Source organism: Procambarus clarkii, chromosome 75, assembly GCF_040958095.1.
Source record: "Procambarus clarkii isolate CNS0578487 chromosome 75, FALCON_Pclarkii_2.0, whole genome shotgun sequence".
NCBI classification, from domain to species: Eukaryota; Metazoa; Arthropoda; class Malacostraca; order Decapoda; family Cambaridae; genus Procambarus; species Procambarus clarkii.
Genome location: NC_091224.1, coordinates 22,875,685 through 22,896,311, shown reverse-complemented (window position 1 = coordinate 22,896,311; position 20,627 = coordinate 22,875,685). Strand labels below are relative to the sequence as shown.

General features: G+C 41.5%; 2 protein-coding genes and 1 non-coding gene across 5 annotated transcripts; 2 read left to right on the top strand and 1 right to left on the bottom strand.

The window, feature by feature from the left end:
• The first annotated feature begins 1,437 nt into the window (after window positions 1-1,437).
• On the top strand, window positions 1,438-11,263 carry LOC123771709 (deubiquitinase OTUD6B). Of its 3 annotated transcripts, none has more exons than XM_045764403.2 (8): window positions 1,438-1,594; window positions 3,053-3,145; window positions 3,446-3,585; window positions 4,019-4,130; window positions 4,426-4,615; window positions 6,590-6,797; window positions 7,905-7,952; window positions 8,176-11,263. In XM_045764403.2, the coding sequence occupies exons 2-8, from the start codon at window positions 3,064-3,066 to the stop codon at window positions 8,320-8,322; spliced, it is 927 nt and encodes a 308-aa protein (XP_045620359.1). In that variant the 5' UTR covers window positions 1,438-1,594; window positions 3,053-3,063; the 3' UTR covers window positions 8,323-11,263. The 3 variants fall into 3 exon arrangements, with proteins under 3 accessions (XP_045620359.1, XP_045620358.1, XP_045620357.1); XM_045764402.2 differs by having other exon boundaries at window positions 1,440-1,678; window positions 3,056-3,145; XM_045764401.2 differs by having other exon boundaries at window positions 1,440-1,678.
• Window positions 11,264-12,918: 1,655 nt separating this feature from the next.
• LOC138357054 (uncharacterized) lies at window positions 12,919-13,944 on the top strand. The gene has a single exon (XM_069313595.1). It carries the CDS (start codon window positions 12,919-12,921, stop codon window positions 13,942-13,944), a length of 1,026 nt encoding a protein of 341 aa, XP_069169696.1.
• A 6,430-nt stretch (window positions 13,945-20,374) lies between these two features.
• TRNAE-UUC (transfer RNA glutamic acid (anticodon UUC)) lies at window positions 20,375-20,446 on the bottom strand. The gene has a single exon. It is a non-coding gene; the product is annotated as a tRNA-Glu (tRNA).
• Between the last annotated feature and the right edge of the window lie 181 nt (window positions 20,447-20,627).

Here is a 20,627-nt window from a genome sequence, read left to right as displayed (position 1 = left end):
TAAGAATGTACTAGTAATTATCAAAACAAAGTGTCAGGTCTGGAAGGCTATACTGCATAGCATTGTCTTGTCACAAATATTCAGAAGATCTTAGACATCATTCAGGATGCCAATACAAGAGCAGAAAGACAAAATGAGTGATATTTAAGGAATCGGACAAAACTCAAAAGTGGGAAAGAAAAATTTCCTGATAATCTTGAATATCAAGACATTCTACAAGTTGTGCAACTGTTAGTGGGACAATGCACATCTGACAGTAAGGTGCAGGTCAGTAATTGTTTATGGTCAAAGCATGACCTTAACTGTGTATGGTCATGGCATGACATATTCAAAGACTTTTCCCACTTCCTGTTTCAGTGGAGTTCAAAACTATATATCTTTACAATATATATATATAAAAGAAGACAATATATATAAAACAAGATGTTGCTCCACAACATTGTCGCTTGGATTGCTGACTCCCTATAGTCATATAGGAGGTCGTATATTATACCTGTCATATAATTTTGTCTAATTTGGTTATAAAATTATATTATTTCAGAGTAAAAATGATTTTTTTCAAGTTCTACATTCAGCACCAACATCATAGTGAGTAAATATGTCACATTTCTACATTACTTATATAATGCTATGAGACTTGGGTAGCTTTGGGTAATTACTAGGACTGTTCAGGGGTAGTCAGCTTGTTGTGGGGATGCATTCTAGGCGGGGTCAGTAATTCGACCTTGGGAGGGGACGTCGATATAAGCCTATTGTATATGAATACACTTTGGTTGCATGTCCCCTGCCACAATGAATTATTAAATACAATCAACTATTTCTTTGATGGCAGATTCTTTGGCTAATGCTCATCAGCTGTATTATGCATTCGGAGGGCAACACGAGATGGAATCCACATAAAATTGACTCTGTTACCATCATTAATAATTGTGTAGTATTTATGTCTAGCTTCAGTAACGAGTATGATACAATTGTCACAAAAAGAGAGTTGAATGCCATTAAGGATGACAGCGAATTCGCATGACAGCGAATTAAAATTAATATAGATCAAGTTTAGAGACTTGTACACATTTCAGTGCAAGAAGTAAGACAAATAATTTGATCTGAATGGTGGAGTTTAATAAACTAAAAAAAAATATTATTTAATACTTAGAATACATCGACAAATGACAAATTTCATACATGCATAGGTGCCAAATCGGTGAGAGTAGAACTTGTCGCTACGATCACCGACCGGTGAATGAATGAACTTATATCTTTAATTTAAAATTCAGTAGGGTAACTGAAAACTGTTTGGGATATTATCTTGCAGACCTATCCATCAATCTCCTGAGTGTTGTTAGCTTTTCTCTTGAAGAATACATAACAAAAAATAGCATCTCATTTGACTGGCCAGTGTTGACGTCGCTTACAACTCTGAACTTCACAAAATATTAACACTAAATTATATTTTTAAGCTGAAACTTACAAAATAATGGTCTTTTTAATGACCTAATACGCATATGTAGTGTCTATAATATTTTAGTTAAATTCTAAGCAACGGATAAAACTATGAATGATACAAGTGCAAATAATTTTCCCGGCAGTTTGTGAGGTAACGAATGAAACCTGCTATTGTGCCTTCTAGTTTAGTGCGCCCCTGTCACCTGCTCCTCTCTCTTGCAGGGCTGCTCGCAGGGTGAGTAGGGTCTAGGAGGTTAGTTTAGTGGTTCTTGCCTTCTGTTGCAGGGAGGGTAGTGACGGTCTAGCTAGGATAGTATAGTGGTTCTTATCCTCTGATCCGCCCGAAACGCTATGCGTGCTAGTGGCTTTACAAGAATGTAAAATCAACTTCATTTCTATGTTCTCTTTTAACCCCCCCCCCCCAAAAGGCCCCAATGTACCTTCTCGTATATAAATAAATAAGTAAGTAAATAAATAAATAAATAAATAGCTCTTTATCTAGAAATCCAACATTGTAACTCATCCTGTATGTATGTATTTTTACCTGAATTAAACAGTTTATATATTATTTTAATTTTATTATATGGAGTTAATTTGGCCTGAATATATACCCTATAGGCTGTAGGATTGGGTGTCATGAGTTTTTTAATATAGCTAAAAATGTCCTTGACCAGTGTTGATGCCTTGTCTAGTCAATAGACTCATTAGCATAACTCCCAGGATGAGTGATGATGTTTAATAAACTAGCCCATCGTGGTGGTAAAATTTAATTACCTTTAGTCATCTTGCTCAAAACACTGTGTTTGTATTGTTTATGTACTGTGTTTGTAAATAGTAGTGCAAATACTGCAGTATGCATGTAAACTCTAACATTATGCCATATACATATATTTTATAAATAAAATAAAAATATTGTAGATAGTATTAGGGATATGTTTCCACAGTTTCAACTTGGTAACTAAAGCTTCTTTTGGGAGTTAAGCTTTCCTTGACGAGTTGGGTTAGATTAAGTTATGATGTTTACTTATGCTAAGGTTAGAGTTTTATAGCTAGTAAAGTGTTAGGTGAACTTGTCAAACTTCAAAGCTGTTTTATCAATGCTGTTTTGGAAAGTGAACTGTCTTGGACAACATGCAGCATTTGTGTTGGTCTAATTTAAGGGGTGGCGGAAGGAATGGTGCACAACCATTTGGATGGTCAGGGATTGAATGTCACCTTGCATGAAGCAAGAACGTAGCTCTACTGGTCAGTCCAAGTGGTTGGGGTGGGGGGGGGGAGGAGTGTCTGAGTGTAGACAGATGGGTGGCAGGGAGAGACGAGTGTGAGTGGGTGGCAGGGAGAGACGAGTGTGAGTGGGTGGCAGGGAGAGACGAGTGTAAGTGGGTGGCAGGGAGAGTTTAGTGTAAGTGGGTGGCAGGGAAGGAGAGACTACTGTTCATTAGTTACATCGTTTTCACTAAAAGTATTTTTGGGGCCCAAAAATTACTCAAGATATTTCCAACATTTAACAACTTCAGATTTAGCAACCATCCTAACTTAGGGAGTATGGTATAGCCCTATATAGGTTATTAAACTGAGTGGATACTGTATGGTATAAACTTTATTTCAGAAGTCTTTAAGATGACTGATGATGCAAGTGATTTATTGTTCCAAGAGGAAGAACTTCTTTCTAAACACCGCAGAGAGAAAAAAGAGCTTCAAGGTGAGGTTCAGAAGCTTTATGTTCATGGGTTGAGTTTTTCTCAGACACTTCACACCAAGATGTTTTCCCTAATTCTCGCATGTTTATTGATACTTTCCTTCCAAGAAGTTATTTAAGTCATTATATAATATAGTTATTTAAGTCATCATATATTCTTCACTATAATTTTATTTTGATTTTATTCTAAACATAATTAATTATTTACTTTTTAAGTAACTTTGATATTTGATCATGTTTGTTAAGGCTGTGTGTGTGTGTAATACTGTATGCTTTTTCTTTTCATAATTTTATCTGTTACAGCACAAATTCAGCAGCTAAAGAAGTCAACCAACAAAGATAAGAAGAAAAAGAAAGAGGCACTGGAGGATATAGCAAAATTAGAAAAGGAACTGAAGGACCGACATGAAGAGGAACTAACCAGGTTTAAACCACCACAGGAGGTGAAAAATAAAAAAAAGTGGACAGATTATAGTGCTTTCTTTTGCATTCTATTTATCAGATTATGTATATTCTTAGTAATAAGTATTTGATAAAAAGAGATTACATACAGAGAAAGAACTATAGAGTTGTAATTCTAAATATAGGGTTCTATAACATTACAATTCCATGTTTGGGCACAGTGGATGAATACATTATTATTCATTCCATAAACAATCCTGAAGACATTATCACTGATTATTTAAAATTGTACTTATACAGTACTTTTTAATTCATCCCATTTTCTTGTCAAATTATATCAATTTAAACATAAGGTCATAACAGTAATTTGAAAATAAACAATGAATGGAGCTACTAATAATGAAGGTCTATTACTTTAGCATGACTGGTTAAGTCAATACTGTAGTTGATATATTACAGCTTTTCTGTGTACAGGTGGACACTGTGAGTAATGGTGTGGACTCGTTAAACCTTTCTGATGATGGGTCTGGCGAGTCGCAGCCTGTAAACGAAGAGGAGGAACCTAACCTGCTAGAGCAGGATCAAGGTGGGGCTATTGTTTTATGTTATGTGTGGGGCTATGTTAAAATTGAAGACCATGATGTTGCTCGTTTTAATTTTATATTAAAACTAGCCAATACAACAATTATTTTTTATTATTTTTTATAGCTGTGGATTCACTAGTATAATTATTCATCTATTCTGATTCAGGAAAGTACTTCCAGGATGGTGGAAGATTGAAGTAAAAGTGCAAGATGGCTTTCCTTATGACATGGTCAGAGGCCAGGCCATAGGGATAGCGATGAAGTAGTACCATGTAAAATACATTTTGATTTGTCCAGGAAAACGAATAAGCAAGGCAGAGAAGCGTCGTCAAAAAAAGGCCGAGGCTATCCGGGAGCGAGAGGCACGGATTCGAGAGGAGGAAGCCAATAACAAGTACAGTGCACGGAACATCGAGGCAGAGAAGCTGAAGCACTTGCTGCGTGAGAGGAAACTGAAAATGCACGAGATTAAACCTGATGGCAATTGGTGAGGAAAATTTATATATTGCCTGTATTTACAGACTATAACATTTAGGGTCAAGAAATGGTTTGCAGATTATATAAAATATTCCATCCTGGAAGTGGGATACAGTTGCCTCCTTGTTCACTTACAAGGATGACCCTGCTCCTAAATTTCAATGGTGCTTTTACTTCTTAGCTTTTACTTTCTATTTTATCCTTGATATTGTTTTCATAAGTTTCATGTTTTTATCCTTAATATAAGTTTTCTGTACAGAACCTAGAGTTACAGATGAACAAATCCACAAGGGCAGTGACGAGGATTCGAACCTACATCTGTGGATTTGTTCATTTGATGCATCACGTTAGTGTGATCTCTGTGTGTGTAGAGTTACAGATCTTAGAGTTAAACATTACACCAGAGTCAAGGGTTGTTATTGCACCATAGCTTGGCCCCCCCAAATTTGAATGTCAGTACATATTTATAGCATTATCAAGTGTTGTTAAGTATAAATACTATCATATATCAATAAAACTGTTTCAAGCATTACAAATCATACAGTTTTGCTATTCTCAAGTGTACTGTATGTGACTCTGTTAGTTTTGTTTCCTCTCTAGTTCCTGGATATCTGTAATATTGTATGAAACCATTACCTAACCTTAACATTTGTAGGAGTTTATCAGATGTTGTATAAATCGGATTTTTTTTTTTAGTTCTTTGCTAATTTCAGTTTTTTTTTATTATGCATTTAATTTTATTTATTATTTTTTTTATTACAGAGGCAGATAATGGGTTCAGGAACTAAACCCCATAGTTCAAATCAAATCAAATTCAAATAAAATAAAATCAAAGTTCGTTTAACTAAGCAAGTGACAATCCTTTGAAGCTAGTTACACCATTCTTAATGTTACATACACATGTACACAATAACTTATACATATCAATCATTTTTTTTTATATCACAAATGATTCAACAAGAGGCTTAAAACTGTCACTATACAAGGCACTTTACATCTGTGGTGAGTCACACAGTTATTAGTCTTGCTCCACACCACAACTGAGCAGCAGCTTTATAGTCATGTATAGTCAGGCTGCACCTACAGTAATCAAATTTTGGATACTTCACTAAGATTCCTGGCAGTACATTATGATTGAAGTACTTACACATTTCTTGGATTTCATTGATGGTGTTATCTCAGAATTTCACGATTTTTTCACATTCCATTATGATGCAAAGTATGTGAATAGTTCTGCTGACAGAGTTTACATTTAGTCTAATCTACATCAGCAGATGTTGCAAACTCCCAGAGGTACTAGTAGCTGAGCCTAAGTTTAGCAGTGGTAACAGCTAAAGGTCTGCTATCCTTATTGGATGACCCATAGACATGCAGTTCTACCTGCATAATAGACAGATGATGGAGTAACTGGTATGAATTTCCCTTTGCCTCAAGTCTACAAGATTTTGTTGATGTTCCTGTAATATTACTGCCCTCAGGCTACTCAAAGGCAGTCCAAGATGGTAATCAATTACCTCTTTACAAGCAAAAGTTTTGGCTAACTCATCAGTTCTGTCATGCTTCAGAGACCAATATGGAAAGGAATCCACAGGAGACAAACTGACTCCATTATTGATTATTTCATTACAACTGTGTCTAGCTTCAGACACAAGCATGTTACAGTTAAGCCTTGGAGAGCTGAGTGCAGTCAAGGATGACAAGGAGTCACTTACAATTAGCATGTTAACTTTGGATTCATGTACACGCTCGAGTGCAAGGATTATTGCAACCAATTCATTAATTAAAGAGTATAATCTCTCATTATACTCTTATGCCCTTGGAACAGTACAGATGACTTCCTGTTGAATAGATAGCCTCTTATCCATCATAAAGCCATCCTCCAGCATTCATTTTAGCAAATTCGCCCTCACTTTGTTAAAAAAGTTATAATGTTAACCTACATGAATTCTTTAGCTAAATTGATGAATGTTTTCCTCCTGTACAGTATGTACGCTGCTATTGCTCATCAGATGGGAGGCAACGCAACAGTTCCATGGCTGCGGTCACAAGCTGGTCACTTTATCCGTACAAATTATGAGGCCTTTGCACCTTTCATAACTGACCCTAAGACTGGAGAAAGCTTGACGCCTCAACAGTTTGCAGAGTACTGCTCTCAAGTTGAACATACACCATCATGGGGTGGCCAGCCTGAGGTATGCGTGTGTTAATTTTGGATAGAGGAAAGATTTAGTGTTTAGGATTTTCAGTTTTCCTTGATAAGTCCTAGAAGTGTGTTGATGTACCTACACACTATAATTTGTTATTCTCACATTGCGTTGACACACATGTATAGTGATAAGTTTAGGTGATAGTAGTGCATTGCTGTAGTTGGAGCTTAATTAACCTAAGTGTTGATATTTGATGGAACTGTTGCAAGTGATAACTTTAATAGTAACCTTTGATAGAAGTGTTAATTGGCAATACCTATAAATTACTTTCTTCTGATGCCTAATCATACCAAACAGCATTTTATGTTTTAATGAAAATTTAAAGTAAAGAATTTATTATTATAGAATACATTTCATTAAGCAATTGATGAGACCCAGGTAGGTGATGTATTGATGATATTCATGCCCCTTTTGTATTTATGGGTCATAGATGCATTTTATGTTTGGATGACCATATATGGTAGCCACTCAAATGTATATTTCCTAATCTTTGTGCATCTTAGCTGATGATCATTGTCAGCATCTTGAACAGTATCACCATTATCAGTAGCATCAGTATCAACAAAAGTGCAATTATAGTATCATCATCATCAGTGCCAGCATCAGTGCCAGTATCACTACTGATTAGTAAAATATCTGCTCATCTTGGTCTGTTTTCTTACTGTTGGGAACCCTCTTAAAGGATCTGATGACGGCAGAAAAACTTGCAATGTACCAAGTTCAAAATGTGTCATTGCCTTATTTCCCATCCCTACTGCTCCAGGTCATCCTCTCAGGATGCATAACGACTGCCCTCTAATGAGGCTGACTGCCAAGACATAGTCCAGTATCCACTGTTACTTAATAGCATTTCTTGCTATAAAATGTTCATAGGGATTAGATGTGAGCTCACTAAAAAGTTTTGCATAAATGCATTTTGAATACAAAATTCTGTGCACTGGGCTCTCCTAATATATCACATTGCTAGCATAATCTAGAGGTCTAAAATGTTAACTGGAGGTAGCTGCTATCTTCAGTCCTTCCATGAAATTACCACTGTTTTAACTTTAAATACCTACACCTATGTGAACTGTATAAGTGTTTTTTTTTCAGCTTCGTGCCCTGTCTCAAGTGATGCAGAGAAAGATTGAAGTATTGCAGGTTAGTGTTGAGGAAGGCGAATGTAGTTATGTTTGTTTATACCCTTTGTGTCGAGGAAAACTTAAACTGTAAACCTGGGAACTATTTTCAGTACTGTACTTGAAGAATGTCTACATTGGCACTACTGTATGTACATGAATTAATCCTTACAGCAATTGTTTTCATTTATCGTCTTTGAGCATTAAGAATTACTCTTAACTTTCTTGAGTATTTTCTCTTTCAGGCAGAAGGTACGCCAGTTATATTTGGTGAAGAGTGCACTGACAAAAAGACCATCCTGCTGGCATATTATCGTCACTCTTATGGTCTTGGAGAGCACTACAACTCAGTCACTGATCTTAACTCAGTGCCAGAAGAACAGTCAAGATAATGCAACAACTTTAAGATATATTAGTGTATTGTATCCTAACTACAGTAGGTTATCAACATATTAAAGAATATCACATTATCCAATACAGTATAAAATATTTATGTAACAATTCAATATGTATGTAAATACAGTACAGTATACAGAGAATGGCACAGTAACATGGCTGAAACAATAACCCATTCCACACACGAAATGAAAGTGATGACATTTCGATCCATTCTGGACCCTTAACAAGTTGTAACTGAGCAAGAGCGGGAGAGGCAGTCAATAAAAGGTAAGAGGGAAGGTGAGGAGTAAGTGGAGAAGTAAAGCACACAAACTAGACTAACATTAGAACATGAGACTAAGATACTGCAGTAGGCCTATTGGCTCAGTTTCCATACTTTACTCCTACATATACACATCAACATCTGTAACCTCATCTTCCCTCCCTTGTCTTATATTGACTACCTCTTCCACTTATGCTCATTTATAACTTGATCTTTTGGTCCACCCTGGACCCTTAGCTTTAATTTCATGTGCAGGTTTTGGGCTATAGTATACATTTATTTTTTACGAGTTTGGTTACGATGCTGCCTCTGGAAGGTTTAAGTCACAAGTGAGATTTTATATTATTTTAAAATAGTTCCTATGTTTATGCTTCACTACTTAACAGTTTAGTTATGCATCTCCCTGGGGTTTGGCAAATGTTCTTTATGATAATAGCCTGGTTACCTATATTTATTTATTTATTTATTTTTACTACTGTTAGCTCTTGCCTCATAGCTTAAGAATGATTTAATAATTTAATTTCATATTTGAAACACTAACAAGATATTGGTACAGTATAATTTCCTGTTTCTATTCATTTTTGGGTGTGGAGTTTCCTGGCGAGTGTTTTAGGAACTAATTTTGTAAACAAAGTGGTCTCCATTTCTAGATATTGACAACAAGAAATTGATTAATATTCTGCTCATTCACCCTTGCAAAATACTGTATAATCTAAATTGAATTTCTAAGTCTCTAAAATGATCTGTTTGAAATTGTAATACTTTAAGGTTTCACAATTCATTTTTTGAATGATATCTGAAGTATACCATCTCTGTGTTGTTTCAAATATTGTATATCTCTCATCTTGAGGTTATATAATTGACAATTATTTTGAAATATTATGCTAATGGCTTTTCCCGCCTGATAGCGACTTGGGTTGTATATGAAGATATCCTTAGACAAGTCACCATGAGATGTATCCAGAGATTTGTAACAATAATAGGCATTGATAATAGCTCTATACTGATGAAAAGGAATACTAAAGAGATTTACTATTATTTTTTATAAAAATGAGATTGAAATATCAAATTTTGAAAATTTTAACTAAATCAGATTGAAATGCAATTGCTGATTGAAAAGTTTGTGATTGTTTATAATAACGTAAGCTAATATCAATATTATTACTGTATTTAAAGAGGCTATTGTTGGATTTTAAGGAAATGTAACTTATTTTTTAGGTGTTTGTAAATATTTAAAGAAAATCAGATTGAAATATAAGTATGGCAGGAAAATGTACTTTGAGCAGCCATTTAGTTTAGTTCATTTATTATGAACCCCATACCAATCTTGTGGGCAGTAGGCCATGAAGCTTTGATTAAATCCAAGAGGTTTTACGAAGGGAGACAAGAGGTGGGAAAAGCCACTTTGCTTTTCACGAGCCATCGAGTGATCCATGATGACCTACCAGACGTAGGTAACCTCCCCAGACCCACCAGACGTAGGTAACCTCCCCAGACCCACCAGACATAGGTAACCTCCCCAGACCCACCAGACATAGGTAACCTCCCCAGACCCACCAGACATAGGTAACCTCCCCAGACCCACCAGACATAGGTAACCTCCCCAGACCCACCAGACATAGGTAACCTCCCCAGACCCACCAGACATAGGTAACCTCCCCAGACCCACCAGACATAGGTAACCTCCCCAGACCCACCAGACGTAGGTAACCTCCCCAGACCCACCAGACGTAGGTAACCTCCCCAGACCCACCAGACATAGGTAACCTCCCCAGACCCACCAGACATAGGTAACCTCCCCAGACCCACCAGACATAGGTAACCTCCCCAGACCCACCAGACATAGGTAACCTCCCCAGACCCACCAGACGTAGGTAACCTCCCCAGACCCACCAGACATAGGTAACCTCCCCAGACCCACCAGACATAGGTAACCTCCCCAGACCCACCAGACATAGGTAACCTCCCCAGACCCACCAGACATAGGTAACCTCCCCAGACCCACCAGACATAGGTAACCTCCCCAGACCCACCAGACATAGGTAACCTCCCCAGACCCACCAGACATAGGTAACCTCCCCAGACCCATGGTGACCTACCAGACATAGGTAACCTCCCCAGACCCATGACCTACCAGACATAGATAACCTCCCCAGACCCATGACCTACCAGACATAGATAACCTCCCCAGACCCATGACCTACCAGACATAGATAACCTCCCCAGACCCATGACCTACCAGACAGATAACCTCCCCAGACCCATGACCTACCAGACATAGATAACCTCCCCAGACCCATGACCTACCAGACATAGATAACCTCCCCAGACCCATGACCTACCAGACATAGATAACCTCCCCAGACCCATGACCTACCAGACATATGTAACCTTCCCAGACCCATGACCTACCAGACATATGTAACCTTCCCAGACCCATGGTGACCCATCAAGTATAGGCAACCTCTCTGAAGACCCGGCAGGCACAAAAAATCACCAAATTATCCAAATTTCAACTTTGTGACTGCTAATCTTTATTCAACATACAAAACTATGATTAAACTAAAGAACATGTAAAGTTTTAAGAATATTTATACTCTTAACATGCTTATTAACTAGATTTCAACTAATATATCGTATGTATAATTAAATAAACAACTATAAAAAATAAAGCCATTTTCATTCATGCCAAATTACAACATTTTAACTGATTATCCTCTTCTTAAACTCCAAAATCAACCACTTTAGACCAATATTAATCTTGCCCCTCCTTGTCCAAAATACTTGAAAAGCTAATGTACACGCAGCTTTACTCCTACCTAGCTAAACATAATATACTTGGTTCTTCCCATTATGGCCTTGTTTCTTCCCATACAAGCACCAACGATACTTTAATATGCTTGACTTGATACACGTAGCTCTTGACAAAACTGGGGACACCATAAGTTTATTTGTTGACCTGCATAAGGTTTTTTGAGACCGTTAACCACAATAACCTTCTTAAACTGCATCACTATGGAATGAAGTCATTCCCTTCAGTACTTTCGATCTTACCTCGGAGATGAGCACCAGTATGCTTCTGTGAATGTTACTACTTTTTCCTATCTGTCAATTAACATTGGCATTTCACAAGGTAGTATACTTGGTCCTCTTTTTCATATACATCAATGATCTACCAAATGCTACACAAAACCTGAAACCTCAAAAACACATACGAAACATGAAAAGGTACAGAGGTTTACATGAAGCTCGTATCAGAATTATGAGAGACGGGTTATGAAGGGAGACTGAAAGAGCTGGACCAAACATCGCTAAAAAAAGAAGCGACATAATACACACACATAAAATACTTTACGGGATTAAAAGAGTGGGGAAAACAAGAAGAGAGGTTCTACTGGTATTCATTTTGAACAAGAGGACATAGATGGAAGCTCGAGAAACATGAGCTACAGTGATGTCTGAAAGTTTTTTTTAGCGTAAAAATAGTAGGAGATGGTAGAAACTGCATTCATAATTTCAAAAGTAAATATGATAGAAATATATAGGGAGGGACAAAGCAAACACACACACACACACACACACACACACACACACACACACACACACACACACACACACACACACACACACACACACACAAAATGTTCTTGCTGATATGAGTGTAAGAGTTGTAAGAGGAATGAGTTAGACGAGCAAATTACATTTACCTACAAACTGATAAGAAGGCGGGACTAGGAGCTGATGCCCGGCCATGTAAGCACATTTAGGCGAGTACAGAGACCTGGCAAGAAACACTAGCACAACTCCCAGGCACGTGTGGAGGCAGGCGGGAGGAGGGTTGGGTCCTGGTGCAGAAGTCAATACGAACGAAGGAAAAGAAAACTCTATGATATATACGAGACGCTGGACTCATCAAGGAGATTTATGATGAGTGTCTGTGGCAGCTGAGAGATGGTGGGACCAGAGGAGTGGGGCGGGGCCAGAGGTGGTGGGGGTGGGGTCAGACGTAGCGGAGGCGGGGCTAGAGGTGGTGGGGCGGGGGCGGGGCCAGAGGTAGCGGAGGCGGGGCTAGAGGTGGTGGGGCGGGGGCGGGGCCAGAGGTAGCGGAGGCGGAGCCAGAGGTAGCGGGGCGGGGCCAGAGGTGGCGGGGGCGGGGCCAGAGGTAGCGGAGGCGGGGCCAGAGGTAGCGGGGCGGGGCCAGAGGTAGCGGAGGTGGGGCTAGAGATGGTGGGGGCAGGGGTAGAGGAGGTAGGGGCAGGGACTATCATGATCTGTAATCTACACCATAACAGACCTGGAACAAAGAGACCCGTCCATAATCCACACCATGACAGACCTGGAACAAAGAGACCCGTCCATAATCCACACCATGACAGACCTGGAACAAAGAGACCCGTCCATAATCCACACCATAACAGACCTGGAACAAAGAGACCCGTCCATAATCCACACCATGACAGACCTGGAACAAAGAGACCCGTCCATAATCCACACCATGACAGACCTGGAACAAAGAGACCCGTCCATAATCCACACCATGACAGACCTAGAACAAAGAGACCCGTCCATAATCCACACCATGACAGACCTAGAACAAAGAGACCCGTCCATAATCCACACCATAACAGACCTGGAACAAAAAGACCCGTCCATAATCCACACCATGACAGACCTAGAACAAAGAGACCCGTCCATAATCCACACCATAACAGACCTGGAACAAAGAGACCCGTCCATAATCCACACCATGACAGACCTAGAACAAAGAGACCCGTCCATAATCCACACCATGACAGACCTGGAACAAAGAGACCCGTCCATAATCCACACCATGACAGACCTAGAACAAAGAGACCCGTCCATAATCCACACCATGACAGACCTGGAACAAAGAGACCCGTCCATAATCCACACCATAACAGACCTGGAACAAAGAGACCCGTCCATAATCCACACCATGACAGACCTGGAACAAAGAGACCCGTCCATAATCCACACCATGACAGACCTTGAACAAAGAGACCCGACCATAATCCACACCATAACAGACCTGGACCAAAGAGACCCGACCATAATCCACACCATGACAGACCTGGAACAAAGAGACCCGACCATAATCCACACCATGACAGACCTGGAACAAAGAGACCCGTCCATAATCCACACCATGACAGACCTGGAACAAAGAGACCCGACCATAATCCACACCATGACAGACCTGGAACAAAGAGACCCGACCATAATCCACACCATGACACAAACTTCAAATGTATGTAAATTCCATCCCCCGACTTGTAGCTGCAGAATTCATGAGTGGTTCCCCAGGGGTCAAAATTTATCCCCAGAATTCTAGAGTTTCCCGCCATGAGTAGAGTTTACTCCCAAAAATTGGAGTATTCCACCAAAAAGGGAAATTTGTGTAATTTTTTTGCCGTCAGAATTCTGGAGTTTTCCGTCATTGTAAAATGTAAACATTGGAATTATATACTGTATTTAAAAAAAATAGGCTTCTAAACGATTTCTATAAAAAAAAATAGGCTTCTAAACGATTTCTATATTTACTCGATTTATTTAATGCCAGAACTAAAAATTTATCGCCAAAATTTGTACTCTAGAAGGTACTGACAAGAATTCTTTCTCTACGTCATCAGTTTTCAAGAGAATAGTTCCATCCGTTGTTCTTTTGCTGTTCACCTCAACTTGGGACACTGTTGTACTTTCTATGTCTGTTATCTTTCCCTGACATTGTTGAGGATAGTACCCTCTGCGGTATGGATAGTAACATACACTCCCCCTAACCAAAGGTCTATCCATTTTATTAAATATTTATATTATATCCTCCTTTTTTTCCAGCCACCTAACAGCTTGCCCAATCCAGTAAGTGGTGCAGTGTGTCCGGGAGAGCAATTTGCATAGCTCATCTGTAACCATGTCGTTTTCGATTTTGTGTGTGTGTGTGTGTGTGTGTGTGTGTGTGTGTGTGTGTGTGTGTGTGTGTGTGTGTGTGTGTGTGTGTGTGTGTGTGTGTGTGTGTGTGTGTGTGTATGCGCGTGCACGTGTGTTTTCTTAGCTGTTCTTGTGAGTTGAGCTTAAGATATTGGGTCCCCACATCCCAACCTACAAAGTCTGATGCAAAGTTCCTATAGTGTCTTTTTGGGTTCTGCCACACCTGTCACCCATCACTTGACATCCTAGGGGGTTACGGGGCTATTCATGCCCGTGCCACCTCTTGGGTGACTTAATCACTCATCAACCTCCTGGTTCACAAGAGCCAGGACGTGCTGGACTGTTACTGCAGCTTGTTCCACTTTTTCTGCCCTTTCATTAATTTTACATTTGCAAACATAAATTCATGTTTATTCTAGTTGGTATCCGCCATTCTCCCCCTTCCCTCTAACCCCTCATCCCTTTCCCATCCCTCTCCTCTGCTCTCTCCTCTCTCCCATCCATTCCTCCCCTCTCACTCCCTCCCCCCCACACCCAAAATAACCCAGGGAGGGTCAGATTCAGAGAGACGCTAGAGGTATTTAGACTAAATGAGACTACTAATTACCCCTTACGGGGCTATTCGTGCCCGTGCCACCTCTACGTTGGCTTAATCTTCATCAATCAATCAATTACCCAACGTCCAGTCACCAGACGTGTGTACCCCAACATATCACCGGTCTGACCAGCCCTATGGTCTTGGGGTGGATTGGTGCGTCCACGGACACCATCCCCACATTTTCAGTATCAGTTGTTGATACTGATAATGGCTCCAGAGAGCCTCCACATACGGGTTCACCATAGCCCGTGCTACATGGAAATTTTGTTCCAGTAGCTGAGTTTAAAGCAACAACGATATCAATTACACAGTTTGGTTTAGTGTGTGTGTGTGTGTGTGTGTGTGTGTGTGTACTCACCTATATGTACTCACCTATTTGTGCTTGCAGGATCGAGCATTGACTCTTGGATCCCGCCTTTCCAGCTATCGGTTGTTTACAGCAATGACTCCTGTCCCATTTCCCTATCATACCTAGTTTTAAAAGTATGAATAGTATTTGCTTCCACAACCTGTTCCCCAAGTGCATTCCATTTTTCCACTACTCTCACGCTAAAAGAAAACTTCCTAACATCTCTGTGACTCATCTGAGTTTCCAGTTTCCACCCATGTCCCCTCGTTCTGTTATTATTACGTGTGAACATTTCATCTATTTCCACTTTGTCAATTCCCCTGAGTATTTTATATGTCCCTATCATATCTCCTCTCTCCCTTCTTTTCTCTAGTGTCGTAAGGTTCAGTTCCTTCAGCCGCTCTTCATATCCCATCCCTCGTAACTCTGGGACAAGCCTCGTCGCAAACCTCTGAACCTTCTCCAGTTTCTTTATGTGTTTCTTCAGGTGGGGGCTCCATGATGGCGCGGCATACTCTAAGACGGGTCTCACGTAGGCAGTGTAAAGCGCCCTAAAAGCCTCCTCATTTAGGTTTCTGAATGAAGTTCTAATTTTCGCCAGTGTAGAGTTCGCTGCTGTCGTTATCCTATTTATATGTGCCTCAGGAGTTAGATTAGGTGTCACATCCACTCCCAGGTCTCTTTCTCGAATCGTTACAGGTAGGCTGTTCCCCTTCATTGTGTACTGTCCCTTTGGTCTCCTGTCACCTGATCCCATTTCCATAACTTTACATTTACTGGTGTTAAACTCCAGTAGCCATTTCCCTGACCATCTCTGCAGCCTGTTTAAGTCCTCTTGGAGGATCCTACAATCCTCGTCTGTCACAACTCTTCTCATTAATTTTGCGTCATCCGCAAACATCGACATGTATGATTCCACTCCTGTAAACATATCATTTACGTAAATTAGAAAGAGGATTGGTCCCAGCACCGATCCTTGAGGTACTCCACTTGTTACTGTTCGCCAGTCCGACTTCTCGCCCCTTACCATTACCCTCTGGCTCCTTCCTGTTAGGTAGTTCTTCACCCATACTAGGGCCTTTCCGCTTACTCCTGCCTGCCTCTCAAGTTTGTATAGCAGTCTCATGTGCGGTACTGTATCAAAGGCCTTTTGGCAGTCAAGAAATATGCAGTCTGCCCAGCCTTCTCTGTCCTGCCTTATCCTTGTTACTTTATCATAGAATTCTAAAAGGTTTGTTAGGCATGATTTCCCTGTCCAGAACCCATGTTGGTGCTTGTTTACAAACCCAATGCTCTCCAGGTGCTCAACAAGTCTTAGCCTAATTATTCTTTCAAGTATTTTGCAGGGGATGCTTGTCAGTGATACGGGTCTGTAGTTAAGTGCCTCCTCCCTATCACCTTTTTTGAAAATCGGTACGACATTTGCCTCCTTCCAGCAACTGGGCAATTCTCCCGACATAAGTGACTCATTACAGATCATTGCCAGAGGCACGCTGAGAGCCTGCGCTGCCTCTTTAAGTATCCACGGTGATACTTTGTCTGGTCCAACTGCTTTACTGGCATCCAGTGTTGTCAACTGTTTCATTACCTCCTCTGCTGTCACCTCTATATCTGATAGTCTTTCATCTTGGGTAATCTCTTCTAACAATGGGAGCTGCTCAGGCTCGGTTGTGAACACTCCATGGAATTTTGCATTCAGTACCTCGCAGATTTCCTTGTCGCTTTCTGTATATGCCCCTTCTGTTTTCCTCAGTCTTGTCACTTGGTCATTTACCGGCATCTTCCTTCTTATATGGCTATGTAGTAATTTAGGTTGCTTTTTCGCTTTGACTGCAATATCATTCTCATAATTTCTTTCCGACACTCGTCTTATGTTAATGTAATCATTCCTAGCTCTGTTACATCTAATGTGTGTGTGTGTGTGTGTGTGTGTGTGTGTGTGTGTGTGTGTGTGTGTGTGTGTGTGTGTGTGTGTGTGTGTGTGTGTGTGTACCCAGGTGTGCTACACACTAATTAATAAGCAGGTGAGGCTGGCTGTGACAAGCACGCATATGTTACCGCTGAGAGAAGGTCAGAGGTCAAGTGAGAACAAGAACAACTGAAGCCAACAGTAAACACAAGGTGATAGAGTTACAACACAACCACAATCAACACATTTGCAACGACACGAGTGCGACCAGCAACAAGAAACAGCAGACCCACCGTCTATCTTGAGGTTATCTTGAGATGATTTCGGGGCTTTAGTGTCCCCGCGGCCCGGTCCTCGACCAGGCCTCCACCCCCAGGAAGCAGCCCGTGACAGCTGACTAACACCCAGTTACCTATTTTACTGCTAGGTAACAGGGGCATAGGGTGAAAGGAACTCTGCCCATTGTTTCTCGCCGGCGCCCGGGATCGAACCCGGGACCACAGGATCACAAGTCCAGTGTGCTGTCCGCTCGGCCGACCGGCTCCCCGGGTTTACCACAGACAAGTGAATCACTCAAGACACTCGTACGGGAGCGAGTAACACACTAAGATGAGAGGCAGGTGTAGCCACAGCTGCAAACACCTCATGTGACTCTAGGAGTTGTTTCCTTGAAGTGTTTCCGGGGCTTAGCGTCGCCGCGGCCCGGTCGTCGACCAGGCTTCAAGGGTTACATCTTCCACTGTTGGTAATTTGTACCATTTAGAGATAGATCTAAACTTAAGACGCAAGGAATGGCAAATAATTTGATTGCAAATGATAAATTATTTGCAATGTTTGCATTGTATCCGTCTCTCGCTTCTTGAAGGTAAAACATCATATGTACACAAATTAAAATCTATGCAAAATACTTGTTATATTATATAAATCCTCATTTAAATGAGAATATTTGTATTAAAATTGTTACTACAACCACCACTATCTCCACCACCGGCACTACCACCAGTACCACCAACACCACCAGAACCCCACCACCACCACTACCACCCCGACCCCACCACGAGGACCCCACCACCAGGACCCCACCACAACCCCCATCACCAGCCCCACCACCAGGACACCACTACCACCACTACCACCACCCCCACCCCCACCACCAGCACCACGACCCCACCACCACCACCACTACCACCACCACCACCCCCACCACGAGCACCACGACCCCCACAAGGACTCCACCACCACCAGGACTCCACCACCCCCACCACCACTACCACCACCCCCACCTCCACCACCCCAACCACCAAGACACCCCCACCCCCACCCCCCAACCACCACCCCCATCACTTGTCATTGTCTCCGCGAGCGCCAGCAGTCTTTTGGAAGAGAGTGACGCGGGAACAATGCGGGCAGAATATTGTGGCAGTACAAGGGAGGCTAATGAAAGGTGCCACGGTGGGCCCCAGTGGTGACGCAGGCACTCTCCGGCACGCGGCCACCAGTCGTTACCGCCTGATGGCTCCTTGGAGTGTAATGGGTTGTTACAGCCTGCTTCTCTATCAGTACTTACCTCTCTGTAACTATGTGGGAGTGAGGTGTAGTCTCTATGTCCCTGCCTACTGCCCATCTTGTAACTCTTGCCCACACTTACAACATGGATATAATTCCTTATATCCATGTTGTAACTATATAGAATTAGAAGGTTAGAATTAGGACCTTAGAATTATATTTTTTTTGTCGAATCTAGTCTTGATCTAGGTTCGAATCTAGTCGAATCTAGTACCCTGTCGTAGCTCAGTCGATTAAGGCAGTGTCTGGGATGCTCCCGGACGCAGGTTCGAATCCTCGTCACGGTCCTTGTGGATTTGTTATAGTCTTGAAGTTGTGGATGGAGGTGGCTTCCACACCTTCCCTCAGTGTAGCCCACGTGTAGACCACTGGTCAAGGCACGAGTATTTACTTGTATTTCTTTGACTCATTTGCGTTTACGGCGTCCACTCTCGCCCTACTTTAAATTTAAAGAGGATGTTCTTGTCCACTTTGTCTATTCCCCTCAGTATCTTATATGGAGTGATCATATCCCATCTGTTTCTCCTCTTTCTGGCACTAAATTTGTTTCAAGTCTCGGAACATTTTCAGTTAGTTTTATGCTTCATAAGCTACGGTTTCCAGGCCAGTGCTGTATATTCCGGTGTTCGGCTAGCAAAAGATGTGTAGATTGCCTTGAAACAGTCCTGATTTAGGGGTTTAAACGAGGTTCTAATGTTTACCAGCGTCCCATATGCTGCTGATGTCAACCTGGCTGTGTGTGCCTCTTGTGTTAGTGATGGAATTATATCTACTCTCAAATCTCTCTCTAGGATTCCTGTAGGTCCTTTCCATTTATGGTGTAGTCACCTTCCGCTCTTCTTTCTCTGTTCCCCCATCCTCATTACCTTACACTTATTGAGATTCAACTCTAGCAACCATTTGTATGCCTATTCCTGGAGTTTAAGGTCGCCATGTTACTTCCTGATGTCCTTTCTGTTCACATTCCTCATTAGCTTTGCACTGTCCGGAGACATTGCCATGTACGAGCCCACTCCCTCTGGTAGATTATTGACATTTATACATATATTAGGAACAGGAGTGGTCCCAAGACCGAGCCTTGTGGGACCCTACTTGTTACATGTCTCCTGTTCGAAACCTCGCTTCTGATTGTGACTGTCTTCTGTCCTGCAGGTCCTCCCTTATTCAGTGCCTTCAGAGTTATCTCAGCTTACTTCTTTTATGTCCATCGGTCTTTCGCGAGGGAGAACGATCTTTCAGGGGGAAGCGCCAAGCCATTACGACTGTAGTAGGCCTCCTTCAGTCTCGGGAGACTATGGAGTTGCGCCCTGGTTGTCAATCCTGGTGCAGCGTCTGGTGTGACTGATGAGACCAATCCGAGAGTGGCAGTCCATCCCACACCGAGCACAAACGAAGTCCGATTAGTTTTAAATCATTTCCCATGCCGGGAATCGAACCCGGGGCTCCTGGGTGAAAGCCAGGTTTCCTAGGTACTAGACCACATGGGATACTGATCCCATGTGGGATCACATGGGATCGCAATAATCACATTACGACTGTATAGTACAGGAAAGGGGTCAGGATAAGGATTTGGGATGGGACGGGGGAGGGAAGGAATGGTCCCTAACCACTTGGACGGTCGGGGATTGAACACTGACCTGAATGAAGGGAGACCGTCGCTCTACCGTC

Bases quoted from the DNA above. Each gene is read 5' to 3' on its own strand.
- LOC138357054 (XM_069313595.1), top strand. From the start codon at position 12,919: ATGACAGACCTGGAACAAAGAGACCCGTCCATAATCCACACCATGACA.
- LOC123771709 (XM_045764403.2), top strand. From the start codon at position 3,064: ATGACTGATGATGCAAGTGATTTATTGTTCCAAGAGGAAGAACTTCTT. The intron at 3,146-3,445 runs GTGAGGTTCAGA...TATCTGTTACAG, and splicing joins AGAGAAAAAAGAGCTTCAAG to CACAAATTCAGCAGCTAAAG. The intron at 7,953-8,175 runs GTTAGTGTTGAG...TTTCTCTTTCAG, and splicing joins GAAAGATTGAAGTATTGCAG to GCAGAAGGTACGCCAGTTAT.